Raw genomic sequence first — 22221 nt, forward strand, 5'->3', positions numbered from 1 at the left:
TGTTTAGTTGTGTAAATTCGTATAATACCATTCCAAGTAGACTTGCCACTTGGCAAAGACCGATGGCCTCTTTGTTTAGTGCCTTCTAACCCCACCCATCTGGCAAAACTGCAGTTACTACTACTACTATTACTGTTACTACTACTACTACTACTATTACAACTATAAATGAAACGTGACCCATTGGAGAAATGTGTTATAGATCTGATCCAATGCTAGTTCAAAAACAAGAATCAGCAGCTGCTGATATACAAACCCATTAACATGCAAGCTGAAATAATTAGTGATTATGTTGCTGCTCTATTGAGACAATTGAGAGTTAGTCTCTCATACAAAGTTCTGGTGGAAGAAGTCCCACAGTTGAATTATGAGAATCTGTCTGATAGGGCAATCTCTAATGGAGACATGTGTCGCAAGACTTCATAAAGACTATAAAGAGCTTATAAATGCCTTCAAGCATCCTAATGAAGCATCATTGCAGTTGCGACAGTCCGGAAATTCTCCAGAGGAGAAACAATTGTTAGCGAGATGTACATAGGGGATTTCCTTTCCACTTGGACAGCATATGGCCTCACAAAAGTATGGACAAATTAAATTTTGAATGTATGTATTTAATAAATACAAAAAATTAACAATATTGGAACACATGGAAAAAGAAACTGAAGTAATATTGGTTTCTTTTCTATCACTGTCAAATGAATGCAGCATGTCAACATATACATAAAAGTTTCAGTTGAAATCACATTTCCATTAAAAGTGATGCTATATTACCGTATACTGGTATATCTGCAACATCTGTTATCCCTTTCCAGGCGCAGTTAGCAGAGCGTGCCAGACAGAGAGATCTTTTAGTTTCAGCAGAAGATACTGGCAAAGATGACTTGTCAGAGTCTAGTGATGAAATGTCAGATGATCAAATGGACAACAAGGTATGTTACTTCTTCATTCTAATATTCTAGTTTCATCAGATTTTATGTTTTTAATATTTTAGTGAGGTGACAGTCTTACAGCCATTAGATTTTTAAAGAACTGCATTTTTAACCATGAGCTGTAGACTGTTGTTGTTGTGGTCTTCAGTCTCGAGACTGGCTTGATGCAGCTCTCCATGCGACTCTATCCTGAGCAAGCTTCTTCATCTCCCCGTACCTACTGCAACCTACACCCTTCTCAGTCTGTTTAGTGTATTCATCTCTTGGTCTCCCTCTACAATTTTTACCCTCCACACTGCCCTCCAGTGCTAAATTGATGATCCCTTGATGAATTCGTGTTATTATTTTGCAGCTGTGGCTTATTAAACTGATAGTTCGATAATTTTCACACCTGTCAACACCTGCTTTCTTTGGGATTGGAATTAATATATTTTTCTTGAAGTTTGAGGGCATATCGCCTGTCTCATACATCTTGCTCAGCAGATGATATAGTTTTGTCAGGGTTGGCACTCCCAAGGCAATCAGTAGTTCTAATGGAATGTTGTCTACTCCTGGGGCCTTATTTCGACTTAGGTCTTTCAGTGCTCTGTCAAACTCTTCACACAGTATCATATCTCCTATTTCATCTTCATCTACATCCTCTTCCATTTCCATAATATTGTCCTCAAGAACATCGCCCTTGTATAGACCCTCTATATACTCCTTCCATCTTTTCGCTTTGCCTTATTTGCTTAGAACTGGGTTTCTATCTGTGCTCTTTATATTCTTGCAAGTGGTTCTCTTTTCTCCAAAGGTCTCTTTAATTTTCCTGTAGGTAGTATCTATCTTACACCTAGTGATATCGCCTCTACATCCTTACATTTGTCCTCTAGCCATCCCTGCTTAGCCATTTTGCGCTTCCTGTTGATCTCTTTTTTGAGACGTTTGTATTCCTTTTTGCCTGCTTCATTTACTGAATTTTTTTTCCCTCCTTTCATCAATTAAATTCAATATTTCTTCTGTTCCCCTAGGATTTCTACTAGCCCTCGTCATTTTACCTACGTGATCCTCTGCTGCCTTCACTACTTCATCACTCAGAGCTACCCATTCTTCTTCTACTGTATTTCTTTCCCCCATTCCTGTCAGTTGTTCCATTTTGCTCTCCCTAAAACTCTCTACAACCTCTGGTTCTGTCAGTTTATCCAGATCCCATCTCCTTAAATTCCACCTTTTTGCAGTTTCTTCAGTTTTAATCTACAGTTCATAACCAATAGATTGTGGTCAGAGTCCACATCTGGCCCTGGAAATGTCTTACAATTTAAAACCTGGTTTGTAAATCTTTGTCTTACCATTATATAATCTCTCTGAAACCTTTCAGTATCTCCAGGCTTCTTCCATTTATACAACCTTCTTTTATGATACTTGAACCAAGTGTTAGCTATGATTAAGTTATGCTCTGTGCAAAATTCTACCAGGCGGCCTCCTCTTTCATTCCTTAGCCCCATTCCATATTCACCTACTACATTTCCTTCTCTTCCTTTTGCTACTATCGAATTCCAATCACCCATGACTATTAAATTTTCATCTCCCTTCACTATCTGTTTTTTTTGTCTCATCATACATTTCATCAATCTCTTCGTCATCTGTGGAGCTAGTTGGCATATAAACTTGTACTACTGTGGTAGGCGTGGACTTCGCATCTATCTTGGCCACAATAATGCGTTCACTATGCTGTTTGTAGTAGCTTACCCGCATTCCCCTCTTTTTCACCTGACTAGAAGTCTTGTTCCTCCTGCCACCGAATTTCGCTAATTCCCACTATATCTAATTTTAACCTATCCATGTCTCTTTTTAAATTTTCTAACCTACCTGCCCGATTAAGGGCTCTGACATTCCACGATCCAACACGTAGAACGCCAGTTTTCTTTCTCCTGATAACAATGTCGTCCTGAGTAGTCCCCGCCTGGAGATCCGAATGGGGGACTATTTTACCTCCAGAATATTTTACCCAAGAGGATGCCATCGTCATTTAACCATACAGTAAAGCTGCATGCCCTCGGGAAAAATGACGGCTGTAGTTTCCCCTTTCTTTCAGCCGTTCGCAGTACCAGTACAGCAAGGCCGTTTTGGTTAGTGTTACAAGGCCAGATCAGTCAATCATCTAGACTGTTGCCCCAGCAACTACTGAAAAGGCTGCTGCCCCTCTTCAGGAACAGACTAGTCTTCATGATAGTTCCTTTACAATTGATCGTGCATTATTGTGAGGCCAGTTTGTTGCTATTTAAGGTCATGACACAGAATATATGGGTATGTACAAGCATTGTAACATTATGGACTTTCAAAACATCTAAGAGAAAAGTTAATTGCTTCTCCACCTAATGTATTTGCCTTTTCTTCCAGTGACGATGGTCTGGGTGACTGAAACTGGTAGAGAATAAAGATTTATTTATACAGCTGATGATTAAAAATGCAGTTCTTTACATCATCAGATTTAGTTTTACCTCTACCTCACCCCTCAGGTCCCACTCCCCCTTCCCCCCCCCCCCTGCCTCCCTCGGCTCTTCCCCCCTCTCTCTCCCTCCTCCTGTCTCCCTCTCCTCCCTTTCTCTCCCTGTCCCCCTCACTCACCCAACACCACCCATACTGTGTGATACAAAACAATTTCTCAACAATCTAAGCCATATCAGGTCATTGTTAGTGTAACAATAATATGTATAATGTAGTGTGTTGGGTTTCAAGGATAAAAATTTTTAGTAAAAATTAAATTTTTTCTTCGTTGTAAAGGGGTCAACAGGATTGCACCAAGTTTTAGATATGCGGAAGATGATACTTAATAAAGTTAATAATCTTTTTATATTTTGTGTAACTTTAATGACAACACATTTGTCTTAGATTACTGAAGTTGTGATTATGAAACAATATATAGTCTGGTAAAAATTTTGAGTTCAACTAAATCATGAACACAAAATCAAATAACAAAATATTTTTGAGATTTTCGTGGCAGTAAGTGCATATGCATGTTAATTTGTACACTGTAATCATGCTCATGTATTTACTAAAGCCACTTCCTGTTTCAAAGTAATTGTTAATCAGAGACCAAATTGCATTTAGGATACAGACAATTTGGCTGAAACTCTTGAGAAAAAGAAGGTATTGCTGTCTTCAAAAAAACTCAGTTCAAAACATCTTGAATCACAGATACGTGAAATGGAAAGCAGATTACTTTGTGGAGGAAAAAATATAATTGATCACACAAATGAACAGCAGAAAGCATTAGAAATGCACAACCAGGAGATAGCTGAACGCAAGGTATGTATAAGGCTGAAACCTCACTTTTCTTTCGTACATGCTTCTTTTATTTTCCTATGTGCTATCAGTTTTTGGATATTAATTTATTGTGATAATTGAACATTTTTTTCTATTTCTGGATGTCATATAACCATTTTATCCTTCACCATGGGAAGAGATCAGACTGAGTAATCTGACAATTGTTTAATGTACAAATTTGCTTGTTTGAAATTTTCAAACACTGTGAACCAGAAATGGGGAATCAGTCAAGTATTCATCTAAATGGATTCGTAACACTGCGTAGAGCCTACGCCTAGGTTATCTAGTGTGCCTAGTTGCTAACTGTCAATCTTGCAGTTAGATGTGATGGTAACCTTGAGTACTCCTCTCCCATAGGTAAGCACGTAAAAATAATATTGTAGAAATAAATCATGAATGTATTTCCTTTATATGAATTGTAGGTAGAACCTTCATGAAATAAGAACTCCCCCCCCCCCCCCCCCCCCCCCCCGACCCTACGGGTCCAGGGGCTAGAATAGGCCCGAGGTATTCCTGCCTGTCGTACGATGTGACTAAAAGGAGTTTCACACGTTTCGGCTTTTATGTGATCGTCCCCTGTAGGGTTTGATCTCCATTCTTCAAAATTTTCCCGAAGAGCAAGCCAATTGGGGAGGGGCGCCTTATAAGGTGCGTCATGCCCATCGTGCATTGAGATCTTTATAGCCCACTTTCTCGTCATCGCATTGCAGTCCTGCCCATTCTCCATCTCTTGGGCAAGGACACCTTTCTAGTTGCATTTTCCGCCACACACTATGCAGTGTCGATTTCTGCATCGACAATGACCATGGACTTCTTTGCACCTGATATCCAGCATGGTAGCCAGTCTGTTGTGGTGGGGTCACCATGTACCCTGTTGGTTGTAGCCCCCTTACCACACAGGGATCGCTCTGCTGATGGCTGTGCCGTTAACTCCCCACATATGCCAAGAGGTAGATGCCCATCCCCCTGGGTCATTGGGACTCCCGGCAATGGCCATCCTGCCAGGTGGCCATTGCTGTGGCTGGGTGGCACCCATGGGGAGGGCCCCTGGTCGGGGTGGGTGGTATCAGGGCAGATGACACACGATGAAGTGTAGTCCATTATCTCTTGGTGGTGGTGAAACACCAGCAGTCTCTAAGCGATCACAAGCTCAATGCAGCGCACAGAATTACGACCCCAAATCGTTCTCCTCCCTGGCCACACCATGGGAGGAACATCAGGCTAAGGATGGCAGCATATCTTATTTGCCCTGGTACCTTGTATGTTTGAGAGCTGGTGAGGAATCTTTCATGATGATGAAGCCACCATTTTTTTGTTGAGCATTTAGAGGACAAGTTTGAGGAGGTCGAGGGCTTGTCCAAAATGAGATCTGGGTCAGTCACCCAGTCATGGGAGTTACTCGCTTGTGACAAGCTGGGGCATGTTTCTGTAACAATCATGCCCTATAAGAGCTTAAATATGGTCCAGGGTATCATATTTCACAGAGACCTCCTTCTGCAGGTCGACGATGAGCTGTGCGCCAATTTAGAGTGACGAGGTGTAAATTTCATCTGGCTTGTCCACCGGAGTCCGAAGGATAATCAGGTTGCCACCAGTGCCTTCATCTTGGCCTTTGAGGGAGATACATGGCCAGAGATGGTCAAGGTGATGGTCTACCGGTGTGATGTTAAGCCCTATATCCCCCCCGATGCAGTGCTTTAAGTGCTGGAATTTCAGCCATATGTCTTCCCACTGTACTTCCAGTGTCACATGCCGAGATTGCGGACGGCCATCACATACCAATACTCCATGTGCCCCGCTTCCCATTTGTGTCAACTGCGGAGAGCACCATTTGCATGCCCGCCTGACTGCAGGATTTTCCAGAAAGAAAGGAAAATCATGGAGTACTAGACCCTGGACCGACTGACCTACACTGAGGCTAAGAGAAAATTTGAACACCTGCATCCTGTGCATATGACGTCATCTTACACCACTGCTACAACAGTTCTGGCACCATCAGCTCTGCCAACCCAGGTCACCTCTCAGAACCGGAAGACTGCACCTGCCCCCTTGATGGTGGGGGGCATTTCCCTCCCTGTTGCTCCTGCACCACCTACTTCAGGAGCAACACCCCCTCAACCATCAGAGACATCTGTCCCCACTTCTAAGCCAGAGAAGTGTAAGTCTTCTTCGGTTTCTCTCGCTAGGAAAGCGTCCCTTGGGTCTCTCCCTTCCCAGGTTTCTTCTAGTGGGAAATAAGACACCCGCCAGTGGCTGAAGAGCCCAAAAGCAGATGGTCATAGGGCTTCACGCTCATCCTCAGTCCTGGAGACAGAGCCAGTGAAGTCCTCCCAGCCAAGGAAACGCAAGTAGCAGCGAGAGAAATCCAAAAAGAAAACCCCTAAGACGAAGGAAATTGCGGTGGCACCTACACCACTGCTACCTACAAGCTCTGCGGCTGATGATGGGGTGGAGATTTTGGCATCCACTGAGGACCTAGATCTCACCAGACACTCAGACACAATGGATATAGACAGGCGTAAACTGCCTCATTGAATGTTCAATGCCTTCCCAGTGTAATGAGGTCATCCTCCAGTGGAATTGCGGTGGTTTTTTCCGCCGCCTGTCTGAGCTACAGCAACTGTTAAGCTTTACGTCTCCTATTTGCATTGCTCTCCAGGAAACGTGGTTCCCAGCAATGCGGACCACTGCCCTAACCGTAGTGACTATAATTGAGTGTCAGCTTGAAATATGCTCACTATTTTTATATACTTGAATTTAGCATATTTCGTGACAGTACTCACTTTTCCGTGAAATGTTTATAAGATGATATTTGACTTTTCTGTGTTGGCTTCAGTCGTCTAGTGAAAGTATGATTCCACAATGCTGTTTCGTCGGCTGCAGAAATGACCTGGTTCAATGCGTTTGCCTCATTTTTGGTGCTTCAAATACCATTTCTTCGAATATGGTTCCTTCTTGATGTTTATATAAAAAAGTAGTAACATAATTCATTTTTCCTGTTCACTTGCAAATTATTAAAACAGCGACTGCACATTGTTCCACCATCACACACACTGAGAGTTCACTGCCGACTGACTACGGTCAAAGACGACTCCAGCGTCAAAGACATTTCACACAACATACAAGCTTCCACTTGTAATCAGTCTCTTTGATATTCTTTGTCACATCTGCTAATATTAATCAATATGCTGTCACTCTCTAACATACAAGCAAATTATCATAAAATAAGGCAAATTACAATTCACAAAAAAATATTCTGACAAAAATATAAGAAAACATTTAAAACCTCCCTCATTAGATTTGGTATCGACAAATCCGGTAGAAAATAACACATCTCCCAGATCCATTACAAGGTGGAGTTTGCGATTATGTCCTAAACTCGGTCTGTAGTGAACATGTGCCCCTTCAAACCCCTCTTGAAGCTGTGGCTGTTAGAATAAGGACGACGCAGGAAATAACTGTCTGCAATGTATATCTTCCTCCAGTGCCCCTGAATGTATTAGCTACACTGATTAAGTCCCTAAACCTTTCCTACTTCTGGGAGATTTTAATGCCCGTAACCCCTTGTGGGGCGGTACCAAGCTTACTGGCCAAGGCAGAGATGTCAAAACTTTACTGTCGCAATTCGACCTCTACCTCTTAAATACTGGGGCTGCCAGACGTTTCAGTGTGGCTCATGGTAGTTACTTGACCATTGATTTATCAATTTGCAGCCCAGGACTTCTCCCATCTATCAACTGGAGAACACATAACAACCTGTGTGGTAGTAACCACTTCCCCATATTCCTGTCATTGCCCCAGCATCAGGCAAATGGACGCCTGCCCAAATGGGCTTTGAACAAGGCGGACTGGGGAACTTCCACCTCTGCTGTCACCACTGAATCTCCCCCGCACGGTAACATCGATGTGATGGTTGGGCAGGAGACTATCACAATTGTTTCTGCAGAAGAAAACACGCTCCCTCGCTGTTTAGGGTGCCCGACGCGTAAGGCAGTCCCTTGGTGGTCACCCGAAGTCACTGAAGCAATTAAGGAGCGTTGGCGACCTCTGCATCGACATAAGCGGCATCCTTCCCTGGAGCACCTCATAGCCTTTAAATGGTTTCGTGCCCGTGTTTGCTACCTTATCAAACAATGGAAGGAGTGTTGGGAGAGATAGGTCTCCACCATTGGGTGCCACACGTCACCTTCCCAAGTCTGGGCAAAGATAAAAAGTCTTTTCGAGTACCAGGCCCCAACAGCTGTCCCCAATGTTACCACAAATGGTGAGTTATGTACTGACGCAAACATGACTGCCAAGCACTTTGCTGAGCACTCTGCTCGAGCCTCTGAATTGGGCCTTTTGCACACTCAAACATGCGGCTGGAAGGGAAAGTCCTCTCATTCACTACACACTGCGGTAAAGCCTATAACGCCCTATTTACAGAGTGGGAGCTCATCAGTGCCCTTGCAGATTGCCCCGACGCAGCTCCTGGTCCTGATTGCATTCACAGCTAGACAATTAAACATCTCTCATTTGACTACAAGCGACATCTTCTTCTCATCTTCAACTGGCTCTGGTGAAATGGCATCTTTCCATCGCAGTGGTGGGAGAGCACCATCATTCCTGTGCTCAGACCCAGTAAAAACCCACTTGATGTCAATAGCTATCGGCCCATCAGCCTCACCAACGTTCTTTGTAAGCTGCTGGAACTTATGGTATGTCGGCGGTTGGGTTGGGTCCTGAAGTCACGTGGCTTGCTGGCTCCAGTTCTGGGCGGCTTCCGCCAGGGCCACACTACCCCTGATAATCTTGTGTCCATCAAGTCTGCCATCCGAACAGCCTTTTCCAGATGGCAACACCTGATTGCCATGTTTTTTTTACTTACATAAAACATACGACTCGACTTGGCATCATCATATCCTTGCCACATTGTATGAGTGGGGTCTCCAGGGACCACTCCTGATTTTTATCCAAAACTTTCAGTTGCTCCGTACTTTCTGAGTCCAAGTTGGTGACTCCCATAGTTCCATCCATATCCAGGAGAATGCAGTCCTGCAGGGCTCTGTATTGAGTGTGTGTCTATTTCTGTGGCCATTAATGGTCTAGCAGCAGCTGTCAGGCCCTCTGTCTCACCTTCTCTGTATGCAGACGACTTCTGCATTTTGTGCTTCTGCTGCTGCTGAGCGGTGCTTCCAGAGAGCCATCCACAAGGTGCAGTCATGGGCTCTAGCCCACGGCTTCCAGTTTCCAGCTGCAAAGTCACGTGTCATGCTCTTCTGTCTGCATCATACCGTTCATCCGGAACCCGCACTTTACCTTAATGATGATCCTCTCACTGTAGTGGAGACATATCAATTCCTAGGACTGGCTTTTGGTGCTCAATTGACTTGACTCGCTCATCTACATCAGCTTAAGCAGAAGTACTGGCAGCACCTCAATGCCCTCCGTTTGCCTGAGCAACACCAATTGGGGTGCAGGTCGCTGTACGCTGCTGCAGCAGCTCTACAGAACCCTTGTCCAATCCCGAATTGACTATGGGAGTGTGGTTTGGCACCGCCTTCAGCATTGCATTTACTCGACCTTGTGCACCACTGTGGGGTTCGATTAGTGACAGGAGCTTTTAGGACAAGTCAGGTGACCAGAGTATCGGTGGAGGCTGGTGTCCCTCCACTGCAGATCAGACGTGCGCAACTGCTCACCAGTTACGCAGCACACATTCATAGTTCCCCTGAGCATTCGAATTACCGTCTCCTTTTCCTGCCTGCTGCAGTCCGTCTCCCGCATCGGTGGCCCAAATTGGCGCTAACAATTGCAGTTCGAATGCGGTCCCGGTCCCTTCTCTCCGAACTGGAGTCTTTCCTTTACCACCTCTACTTGCAGTCCATTCACATATGCCTCCATGGTGTACACCTCAGCTGCAGCTTCGTCTGGGCCTTTTGCACAGCCCTAAGGACACTGTTAACCCCGCTGCTCTCCGCTGTCACTTCCTCTTGATTCTTGACGTGTTCCAGGGCTCTGAAGCGGGTTACACTGATGGTTCAATGGCTGATGGTCACATAGGCTTCGCATATGTTCATGGAGAACATATTGAGCAGCACCCCTTGCCAGTTGGCTGCAGTGTTTTCACTGCAGAGCTGGCGGCCATATCTCTTGCTCTTGAGTATGTCCGCTCGTGCCCTGGCGGGTCATTTATCCTGAGTACTGACTCATTGAGCAACCCACAAGCTATCGACCAGTGCTACTCTCGCCACCCTCTGATAGCGTCCATTCAAGAGTCCATCTATGCCCTGTAACAGTCCCACCGTTCCGTGGTGTTTGTGTGGACCCCAGGGCACGCCGGAATCCCCTCCAACGAACTTGCCGACAGGCTGGCCAAACAGGCGATGCGGAAACCGCTTCTGGTAGGCCAGTCACTGTAATCTGCTTTCATGTTTTACTCTCTTCTATTTCTAGCATCTCTCCGTTGTTTTCTTGTCCTTTTGTTTCTTTTAGTGTTCGTTGCTTTCCCTTTGTTGTTGTGGCTTTTCCTTTCTTTCTGTTTTGTGTTATATGTTTCATCCATTTTATTCTCACACTTGTGGCATTGTTTTATTAGCAACAAGGGACCAATGACCTCGTAGTTTGGTCCTTTCTCCCACCTTTAAACCAACCAAATAAGAACCTAATGGTGTGCAGTTCAAAACTGGCATGTATTAGTGTTGAATCAAGATTCACTAGTGTGCAACGTATGTGTTACCTACAGCACACAGGTTGGAATAGGTGTGCCCAGACATGCAGAACTCTGGTGCTGAACAGGGTAGGACACAGGACAAATTTCCCTTGAAGAGTGGGGTTCAGATATGTACCTGAGTAGGATGTGATTTGCCTAAATCACTGCAGGTAATTAGGAGGTTGGTTTTTCAACAAGGCTATAGGCATTATCTTTCTCTTTCATTACTCAGTCCATGCAAGTATTTCACCTCTTAAAGTCGTCACCATCATTGGGACAGTAAACTCAAAGGTTCCTTTTTGATCTTCTGAAGTTCTGTGTGAACAGATTGACACTTCCTTTTCATTTTGTTGGATCAGCACAAATTCTAAAGTGATGTGCACAAAGCAGTACACATTTAAATTAAGACAGGATTTGTTCACCCAGAGTTGTAATTTTGACTCCTTGAAGAATGAACTGTTTTCACTGTTGCGCCACATTCACTAACTTTGCAAGCAAATGACTAGTATAGGGTAGTTAACACCAAGTCCATATTCAATAACAAAATGGTAGTAAAATGTATGCAATTTACTGAGTCCAAACTAGGTAAGTCACTGTGTGGCACTACCACACAGTTAATAACAGCAACTACTGATACTGTCACTTGGAATACGGCTGAACTGGAATGTAACCAAGCTCTAGCTATTGCTTTGTTGTCTAGTGTGTTGGTTGCACTCATTGCTTTTAATTCAGTTAATGAGTTAGCAGTATCAGATTTCCTGTAAGTGCACAAATAAACAAAAATGAAGTTAAAAGTTCTATTGATTACTGTAGCTGAGACAAACTGTTTATGATGAAACTGAAAGTTTATTTAGTCATATTTAACAAACGCTGTTCACTGGTGCCTATTGGGAGCCTAAATTGTTAAGAGCAAAGTCTTGTACCAAATGTGCTTAGACTGAAATGCTCTGCTCCATAGACTAGCTTGTGATTCCCCATGAAGTGTGCATAACAGTGCAAAATTTATAAGTTCTTAGCACTGATGCTCGAAGTAAATCAATGTTCAGCAAACTAAGAATGAAATACAGAGAAGTACCAACTGTGGCTAAACAGAAGTACCTGACCATTTGTCAAACAGCATATAAATTCTAGTCCTGACTGGTTAATTCTTGAAAAACTCAAAGTGCTCAAAACTACTCCTGAGAAATCAGAAATTTTCCATGACACCATCAAGTAGTTATAATCCCAACTGGGCTTCAACAGTGAAATCTTTACAAATGCTGAGGTTACACACCGGAATAATTCTGTGTTCCAGCTGAAATGTGTGATTCATTCGCCTCGCAGGTTAACTCACCTCCTGCCCATAGCATGGTTGAAAATGGTCACTTCTGCAGTGTCAAGCTGGCCCTTAAATACTCTCAGGATGGGGTTAAAACAGTTACCTGTTACCAGCCTCAGATTTTGCCCCAGCAGTGATTTCCCCCACTCCCCCCTACCCATATCTTTACTGCTGGCTAAAATATAATCACATGAGAGGACAGACACTTTCTTGCCGATTAATTCAAGATATGCAGTGGATAGTGCACCTACAATTAATAAAATTATAATTAGCATGATTGCACAGTTTGACTAGATCAACAGTGCCTAAAATTTATTACTAACAAAGTGACACACCTTTCTAATGGAAATCAACCTCTCCTTTCAGAATTTGAATTAAGGGCAGTTTTAATTGCTGAAAGATCAGTTGGTCCAAAGTAACATGATAAATTGTGTGTTTTGTAAAGTATTATGCTAGCAGAAGTCGTTTTGCTGTTAGGTGTAGCTGTCTTTGTTTAATTGAATAGCTGTTTGATTAAATTTATATATGTTTTACTGGCTCAGTATAGTGTAGTCAACAAAAATAGGCACCTCAGAAGATAGGTTTCATCCTCCTTTTTATATTAAAAAAAAAAATCTGAAACCTTTGATTGTTACTGTCTCAGCCTTGGTTAATATCTCCACTACAATGTACTTCACCATATGATACTTCAGAAATTTACAGCATTAAATGTCTGGTTTTGAAATGTTCAGTACTTTGTGCTGTTAAAAAGTATGTATGGTGCTTCTCAGTACTTCACATGGTTTATGTGATACAACTCCTCAGATAAGTAACACACTTCAAATACTAGTACAGCTCGTGTTCAGACAAACAGTACAATGGATGCCCCAGGCACTCCAAAATTTAACATTACTGCATGTATCTCTCTCATCTCTTATCTGGCTAGCACAGAATTCCTCAGTGCTATACTGACAGGGTCAAGCAGTCATGCCACATCCTCTACTTATCTTCTCTTTTATCTGTTTAGAAGAGTATGATTGTTTCAAATGTCTCTTGTTGACTGGGAGTTAGACATAATTTGGGGGAGTGTTGCCAGTTGCCCCAGTTGAGCCCCTAGGGCCCTCTTATCTTCCTCTGATGTACATGATAGCTTGATTTGTGCCTATTTTTACATTTTGTGACAGTTCTTTCACATCTTAGCATTGCAATGCTCTGGGCATCTCTACTTATTATTTTCCTTATGCCATGGTAAAATTCCGAGATGTCATATAATTGTGGTTAGTAACACCATTCTCTACACTTGCATTGACAACAAGTGACTGACTGACCTTGTACTTCGGTTTCTTATTCCCAATACAACCAACCAGTTGCTTACCAGGCAAACACTCGTTAAAAAAAAAGGGGGGGGGGGTGTTATGCAGCTGTTGTGTGTGTCACTCTACAGTCAGGAGACAGTAATCAAAAGTAATTAGTGTTGCAATGGATCAAGTTTAGATAACTCATCGTGCAAACCTCCAACTCACAGTGGTGAAGTATCAGTGCACTGTGACACTACTTAATAAGGTCAAAAAATTGATCACCTAGGCTCATAAAATTTTGCAAGATCTTTAGCTGGATTTTTAGGCAAGTGGACAGCTCAGAAAGTACAATACTGAAGGGATGTCTTGTAAAAGTATCCAGGCAGTAGCAGGTTATTTTGCTGGTTTCAATCCTAATAGCAGTTTGTATCAAATTTTCCTTCACTTAGAGACTCTCTTGGTACTTTACAAATGTATTGAAGCAAATCCTTAATTACATGTTGGTCATAGTCAAGGTATTATTTATAATCAGTTATAACAAAATTTTCATTGAAATAAACCAAAAACAAAATTTCATGTGTGTGAGAATTATACTACACATTGAAACTGGCATTTGAATTGGCTGTGATGTCAGAGGATTAACAAATAGACCAGGGATTATACATGAAGATATGTTATTAATGTACAGTACTAAGTGTAATTGAATTCTTGTTCATTCCAGAAAAAAGAAGTAGAAATGAGACAAAAACTTGAAGAACAGGCAGATACTGCTTATGACATAAGAGTTACATATGAGAACCTTGTACATGAAGTTGAGTTTAAAACATTGAAATTAACAAAACTGTTTGCTAAGATGACTGATGTCAAACAGGAAATAAAAGATGTTGCTGAAGAATATAATAGAGAAAGGCGTGAGCTTCAGATGGAGCAAGATCTTTTGTTAAAGTAAGTCAATAAGATTAGATCTTTTTCGTATCGTATATCATCATGTAAATAATTGTTTTGCATGTGTACACATTCGTGGGTATTGGTGTGTGTGTGTGTGTGTGTGTGTGTGTGTGTGTGTGTGTGTGTGTGTGTGTGTACACCTAACAATTAATTGTCATCAATCAAACTAAAGGATCCTCCAACTATGTTGTTGTTGCTGTTGTTCAAAGTATCATACCATGTCTTACATATTGTTACAATGAGCATGAATTCATTTTTAACAGATGTTTTAACTGTACTAATTTCCAGAAAAAGTAAAATAATCCGTAAGAGTAAAATACTTCTATGATATCTTGAACATAGGCTGCTGTTCTGTATACGAAAACCATAATGTATTACTTTCTTTGAGGGTTTTATTTCTTGTGTGACAGAAGAGAAGCTTGCAACCAAATATTTTTTGAAAGAAAAATAACAAAATCAAAAAGCCATTTACAAATTAGTGTAGAATATTTATCACATAATTCTTGATTGATTTTTTTATTTGCAGGGAACTGAAGGTGAAATATTTGATCATTGAAAATTTCATTCCTCCTGATGAAAAAAACAAACTTCTCCAAAGAATTTGCTATGATCGTGAAAACAATACATGGGAATTGTTGCCACTAGTACCAGATAACATAGTACTAGAGAAAAGACCTGTTTCAAGCGAAAATGAACGCCGCCCTGTTTCAGATTATGGTCGAGTTGCAATTAAAGTTGGAAGCTGTAGTCGATATCAGGTATTATTCATCATTAGCCTCTGTTTCCTAACATTTTCTCTCTCATGCATTAAGTAACTGTAATAAAGTGAGAAAGGCAATCCAGAGTATAATACATTAGCATAAAAAATATTTAGTCAGTGCTTGGGACTCTTGTTCCAGATTTTGCTTTCCATCCCAATCAGTAGTAATTGGTTAGTCCAGTCCCATCTACTACTAAGAAAAGAGGCCTGAAGACCTGACCAGGCTGGAAGCACTTGTAGAACTTGTTCTCCAAGAAACATGGAGGGGACATAGCAATAGTGTACACACCAGTATTCTTAGAAGTGAAATATTGTCACACCCTTCATACCTGTATGTTAATACCTGCATAGCCAATCTACACATTGAAAACAATTCATAGTGTAATGTGAATAAATATGCATTTCATCTGAATAAACTATTGACTGCTTTGATCCTGATGCTTAATTTTTTTTTTAATCTAATGTAGATTGCCTTTTGAAACTGTCACCTTGTGCACACTTTATGACTCATTTATTCTCACACCTTTTAAAACGAAATCACATATACAGAACAGTTCTTCTCAGTTTCCATGCTAGCCTTGAAATCCAGTGCCGTGGTACACAAGCTGTGAAATTTTCACACAGTTTGTTTTTATTTATATTGTTCATAAGACTGCAAACACTTCTGTCTAATAATACTTTTATCCATATCATCAATGGGACATTTATTGAGTGTCCTGAGATTTGCAGGTGACATTGTGCTTTTTATAAATAGCCCAGCTGAACTACAGGAAATTGTAGAATAACTTAATGAAGCGATCAAGTGGGCTGGGCTACTCATAATCTCACAAATTCACAGCTCGTAAAGCATTTCTTCCAGCAACAGGAAATTTCACTTTATAGACAGATAATTTTTATTTTATCACAAATATGACTCTTGCCAAGATGGTGAATGTGACTACATTATGTCTTTATTATATTTATTCAGTAATTTACTGTGCAATAGATCAAACTAAATTTACCTTTATCCTGAATGAATTTTTCATTTTGCTGTGCTGTGCTGTGCTGTGCTGTGCTGTGTGTGTGTGTGTGTGTGTGTGTGTGTGTGTGTGTGTGTGTGTGTGTGTGTGTGTGTGTGTGTGGACTTGAACCCTGGACCTCTGCCTTGCGTAGGTGATTGCTCTACTAACTAAGCTGCACTCCAGCACACATTTTCTTACCGGTATCCTGTTTTCCACAACTTTTGGTGTTTCACTGCTTTTAAATCGGATATTACATGTATTAACACTTCCTGGAAATGAACTAAGTATATCATCTGGTAAACTGTTCCACTTCTTTGCTCCTCTACCAGCATACGAGTATTTACTTCCATTGTTGTTCCACGAGTTCACACTTACTTTCTACTGGTTGGCTTTCCATACCTTATATACCACATCAGACACCTGTCCATCTCATATATCTCCTCATGCATACTCACCCACATATGCCTGGTAATTCCCCCAGGTCTTACCCTTACCTTTATCTGTGAGAGTCATGTCAGATGAACAAAAACTGTAAGGAGCAGGAAATTCATGCCTAAACAAAAATCATCTAAAAAAAAGTAGTACTGGACTTTCCGGTTTCATATAAAGATTCCTCTCCCCCTCCTTCAGTAGAAAACATATTTAATTCTTTATAATTCCTACCCTTGTTTAAGGGTACAGACCACACCTTTAACAAACAGGGAAAAAGTCAGTGACAAAAAGGAACATGAAAAGTTGTACACCGAATTGAAAACAAAGAAATAGAAATATTATGAGCTATGTTCAGAAAATCGTGAAACTTTGCCCAAAAAATGTTTCTACACTTACCTTTTACTTATTGTGTATGGTCTCCTTCGAAATATTCTCCTCCACAGTTAATACACTGCTCCCAACACCATTTCCACTTCCACAAGTAGTCTTGGTATGCCTCTTTCTGGATCAATCACAGCGCTGTCCACAAATTTTCTTTTATCTTGTCTATCGTTGGAAGTCTGCAGGGGCCAGGACTGGAGAGTATGGAGGATGAGGCAGCACAGTGATTTCATTTTTTGTGCAACAATCACACACACCAAGAGGCATGAATGTGCAGGTATGTTGTCATGATAAAAGAACTATGAAGTGTCTCACCTCATTTCAGGTCATTTTCTTCTCACATTTTCTTATAGGTGTCGCAACACATCTCAATACCTCAATAGTACCATTTTGTGTGTGTGTCTGTCTGTCTGTCTGTCTGTCTTTCTTGGAGAACTTTTTCCAGCCCATTGTGAAGACTGAACCTTGATCTCAACATCATAACCGTAGACACATGTATCATCACCAGTTATGATCCTCTTAAGGAACATCTCATTCTCATTTGTGCAATCCACAAAGCTCTTCAAAGATTGCAAGACAAAGGTCTTCCTGATCTTGTCTCACGAGCCGTGAGATGACGTAGGCAGTAATATGATGCATTCCAGGCCGCTGTGTCAAGATTTCATGACGTAATCCAACTGAAATGTTACATTCTTATGTAGTCTCTGGCAGGCAGTCTTCAGTTGGCACGTACAATTTTTGTTGATGTTCCTGACATGAGTGTTGTCGGTAGATTTCGAAGGATGTCCTGAATGCGGGTCATCTTTAACTTCTGTCTAACCATTTTTAAACCGTGTGAATCATTTGTAACACCAAGTACAGTTTAAGTACTCATCACCGTAGCCTTCTTGCATCATTTGGTGTGCCTCTGTAAAGCTTTTCTTGAGTTTCATGGAAAACTTAATGCAGGCACCTTGCTCCTCTAAGTCTACCATTTCAAAATTCCCAAACTCAGTGACACAACGTTCTACTAAATACAGCACTGAACAATAACTATCAGACATACAATGGAACTCCAGCAGTTACACACTAAACACAGACATTTGCAGGGATGCCAGCTGCATTTCACTCCTTCGCACCTTTGGTGCGAAATTGCGAATGTTCTGGAATGTTTTGAACAGACCTCATACATATGAAATAAAATAAGTGTAAAGGATGCATTGGCCCAGATCAAAACACTAACATTTCAGTGGGCAAGTCATGTCATGGGGAGAACCTGAGGCAAAATAGATGCTTCAAGAAAGAAAAAGGAGAGAAGGGAAAGCTAGTAAGGATGTTGGGGAGATAAGATTGATGTAGCACTCCCATGACCAATGGTGTGCAGAGGGAGGGTGCATGTGTGTGGGGGGAAAATCTCCTTCCATACAAGTCGACAAAGCATTAACAGGGATTGTTGAGGGGCCTTGATGAACAAATTGCAGACCAACCATATCCCAGGCATGTTCTGTGGGCAATATGTCATGTAAATTGCAGACCAGAGAAATAGAGCTACCTGTTGGCATTGCAAGAGGACAGTACTCTCCAGCTTTAGGTTTTTCGCAACACCTGCAACCACACACATTCCTGTTGAAATATGGTATGTGGAGTTGTCACAAAAGAACAAAAGTGCTTAGAGTTCTAAAATGTCCCTCATGTAGCAGTTGCTTTGCCCTCAGTATGTAGAAGCAAAAGTCACATGTACCCAGTGACAGCCGAAACCACCCGGCTTGGCATGTATATTACGCCATCAGTGATGTGAGATCCTGCATTGCAATTACCATGTTAGTGTGTAACATATATACATCTGTTACTGTTTGGTGGGAGTTCAGTGAGATTTGTCTGAAAGCACTATATTTTGCCACTAGGCATATCAGTAACTCTGTTCATGTGCCAATTATTAATACTTTAACATGAAGGTGAAGTATCGCCCAGTTAGTTTTATTTTATGTTGATGAGTGAAATTAGTGGATGGTACCTTTCTGCAATGTTAATCACTTGTTGCTGGTATACTGTTTCACAAATCCTCCAACTTTGCCTTTATCTGATCCTCTCCTATTGCTGCTTTTTAGTTCCATTAATTCTGTTGATGCATTGAGCACAGCTGACCCACCCTTCCTCCATGGCTTCTCCCCATCCATATATCTTTCTTGCAGGAAAGTTTTTTTGTGACACAGAACCCATTAAGTGTAATTGTATAGCATCCACACAGTGTTATGCAGGAAACACAGCTTTTAAGTTACTCTAATGAGTTAGTGAAATGATAAAACTCACTCATTTTTAGCATTTCAGCATACACCCCAAACTTGGCTTGAACAAATTCTTCCAACTTTGCACATTGTAGGTAAAGAAAAAGAACCCACTTCTAGATTCTTCCACATAGATCTCTTTCCACATAGATCTCTCGAACACACCTGACTGAAACATTAAAACCTGCAGAAGATAATTTAAATCAGGTTTGTTCACCGATCTGTTTGTGTCAGCTGGCTCACACTCACACCACAGAGTGAACAACCAGCTGGCTTATGGTGTCATATGATGGGGAAAGGGTTGGTGAAGGGAGGGAGGGTGGGTTTGGAACAAGATAGCTTTGTACCAAGTCTTACATCTACAGCCATTAATATCATCTTATAATGAAATTTATCACTTCACGATGGTTCACTAATGCATTTAATGGCAAATTTATTTTTTAAGACCGTTGTAGTAATGAGAAACAACAGTGAGTTGAAATAGCTCTTTAATATATTGCTGAAATGAAGAACATGGGGCAGCTAAGTACAAAAAAATGATATTTTTTATGAGTCATGCAACTCTGTGATGAATGCTGTTACAAGACGAAATTTAAATTGACAAACTCATTTTTCATGACCATTTTATTTAAACAAACATAAAACCAAAAAATGTCAACGAATATTACTTATTTAACTTTTAACTAAAGCATCAATATTGGTACTACTTTTTGAGCACTGTGAAATTGAAGACAAGGTTTTCAGCTGAAATCTTTCAGTGAGCTTCTATGGGTAGATTTCATTCTCTTCAGTGTTGAAAAAAGTTGCTTTCAAAAGTATGTAGATCCAAACATAGACATAATCATAGATGTGGACTTGTAAAGTCATGGAAATTTATGTTGAGGAAAAGTCTTGTAAAGCCTGCAAGACTAATAATGGTATTATGGGGAAAAAAACACACTGGTGTAATATTCTACAATATTTACTATTTACCTTTGTACCTGACGATGGCATGACATCCGAGCACTGGTTTGTCGAATAAATATTATAGAACATTACACCAGTGTTTTGTGTGTTTCCATTTTACCAATAATTGACGAAAGAGTCAGTCAGTTCAGTTTTGTTGTGAAACTTATCTCACAGCTGCTTGACACTGTAGGTCTAGAAGTTGTAACACATTGTTGACATCAAATGAAGAGGGAAGAGAGAAGACATTTAACTTTCCAAAATCGTGGAAATTAATCTCAAATTTAGGTAGAAGAAAAATCAGTGCATTTTGACACTGTTCAAAATTCTGCTCTGCACCTACTGTTAAAGATGATAATGTAGATAAATGAGCAATGATCCTATTTCCTTGCTGTCTGTTCCAAAAAGAGTGTTTCATCTTAAAGCTTTGGACACAGTCATACGTCTCTGAAATTAACATATTTTTACCATGCAATGCTAAATTCTAAACATTAATATGATGAATAATGTCATAGAGGAAGACTAAATCTCCGATCCTCTGTTCATTTTTCAATTCCACTACAGACGTACCACTTATACCCATAGATACATCTGTTTGCCTACAACATTCAAAAAAATGTCTCAAGGACTTTACCTAGACTTAGCCAGAGTATTTCATTGTGATATGGCACATCACCCAGATGAAATTTGTTGTATGAGTGGGTACACTCATCACTTCCTTCGTGTTCACACTCTTAGTACATGGCCAACCATAGCCACTTTGGCATTTGTAACCACAAAAGTGAGATTCTCCCCAACACACACACACACACACACACACACACACACACACACACACACACACACACAAAAGAATCTCTGCCCATGTTGTATCTTTCATCAGAACCAAGTCCACTAGTTAAGTAAACTGGTGACTGAGCCGTTGTAGAAATGTCTTTGCACTCATAAAGTGCCACAGAAAATGCAATAATTTTTTTTTTTTTTTTTTTTTTTTGCAAGAACCATTAGCTTATTTGAGACATTATTAATGATTTCTAGACTTCTGCATTGATAGTTGAACGAGAGATAAACTGCCTGAAACTCTTAAAGTCTCTTAGGTGCTATATGCTTAGCTGCAGATACTAAACATATCTTTATAAGCTTTCTTCAGTGAAACTGTGCCATGTTTTGCCAAACTGAAAAGTAATATGGTTACTTGCTCAAACTACAGAATAATTTGCTGAGTGCTGCTCCTGACAACAAAATTTATTTTCGTAGTGAAACTGTAGGGGAAAATTATTCAGTCATTTATTTCTCTCCTCCCATGTGATAACACTTACTCTGGTCCATCACTTAAGAGTGCTTTCTTTAATTTTTGCATCTCCACTTTTCACCCCGGCCTTCAAAATGTCCCTAATCCTTTGCATGTAATGCATTGTAGTGTCACTGTAAAGAGAAATTTTTTTGTGTGTGGTCAAAGGTTTGAAGTGCACTAAACATCTCAACACCATCACACCCATAAACATGTAGGCATCCTGAAATAACGTGTTGTAAATCTATGTTTGTGTGTCTGACCTTCATTTTGAAGTATGTAACCCAGCTAGCATGCTGTTTTTCAGTGATTTAAAAGGAGCTACTCTCCACAGTAAGCACTGTGCCGTAAGTATCTACACTCACACCTAAGGCTATGCCGAATGTAACTATGGCCATGCCTCTGAAAACTTTCCCTGTACTGTTTAATGACATCTGACTGCCCAATTTTACTGCAAGTGCTTGGCCCCAGGTTGCCGAGCGAGTGTGAGTGCTCTTGCTTGCCTAGCCACATCCTCAACTGGCCTGATTTAAATGATATGTAGTTGGACAACATTCATGGCTTTACCTCCTACCTGAGTTTTGACAATTTTTGTCATCCAATTGCTGCATTTAAAGAATTACTTTTTATGTTGACTGCATTTGAACACTGCTACCTGAGTTTTGACAATTTTTGTCA

At 40.9% G+C, this 22221-nt stretch overlaps 1 protein-coding gene across 3 annotated transcripts in view; it reads left to right on the top strand.

The window, feature by feature from the left end:
- The window catches only part of LOC126299453 (kinesin-like protein KIF3B), a 156512-nt gene that overhangs the window by 120907 nt on the left and 13384 nt on the right, over nt 1-22221 (top strand). For all 3 annotated transcript variants that reach the window (XM_049991368.1, XM_049991367.1, XM_049991369.1), the window contains 4 exons: nt 813-929; nt 4020-4217; nt 14243-14466; nt 14996-15227. In XM_049991368.1, coding sequence (XP_049847325.1) covers nt 813-929; nt 4020-4217; nt 14243-14466; nt 14996-15227 — 771 coding nt within the window. The remainder of the gene's footprint in view (nt 1-812; nt 930-4019; nt 4218-14242; nt 14467-14995; nt 15228-22221) is intronic.

Source organism: Schistocerca gregaria, chromosome X, assembly GCF_023897955.1.
Source record: "Schistocerca gregaria isolate iqSchGreg1 chromosome X, iqSchGreg1.2, whole genome shotgun sequence".
NCBI classification, from domain to species: domain Eukaryota; kingdom Metazoa; phylum Arthropoda; class Insecta; order Orthoptera; family Acrididae; genus Schistocerca; species Schistocerca gregaria.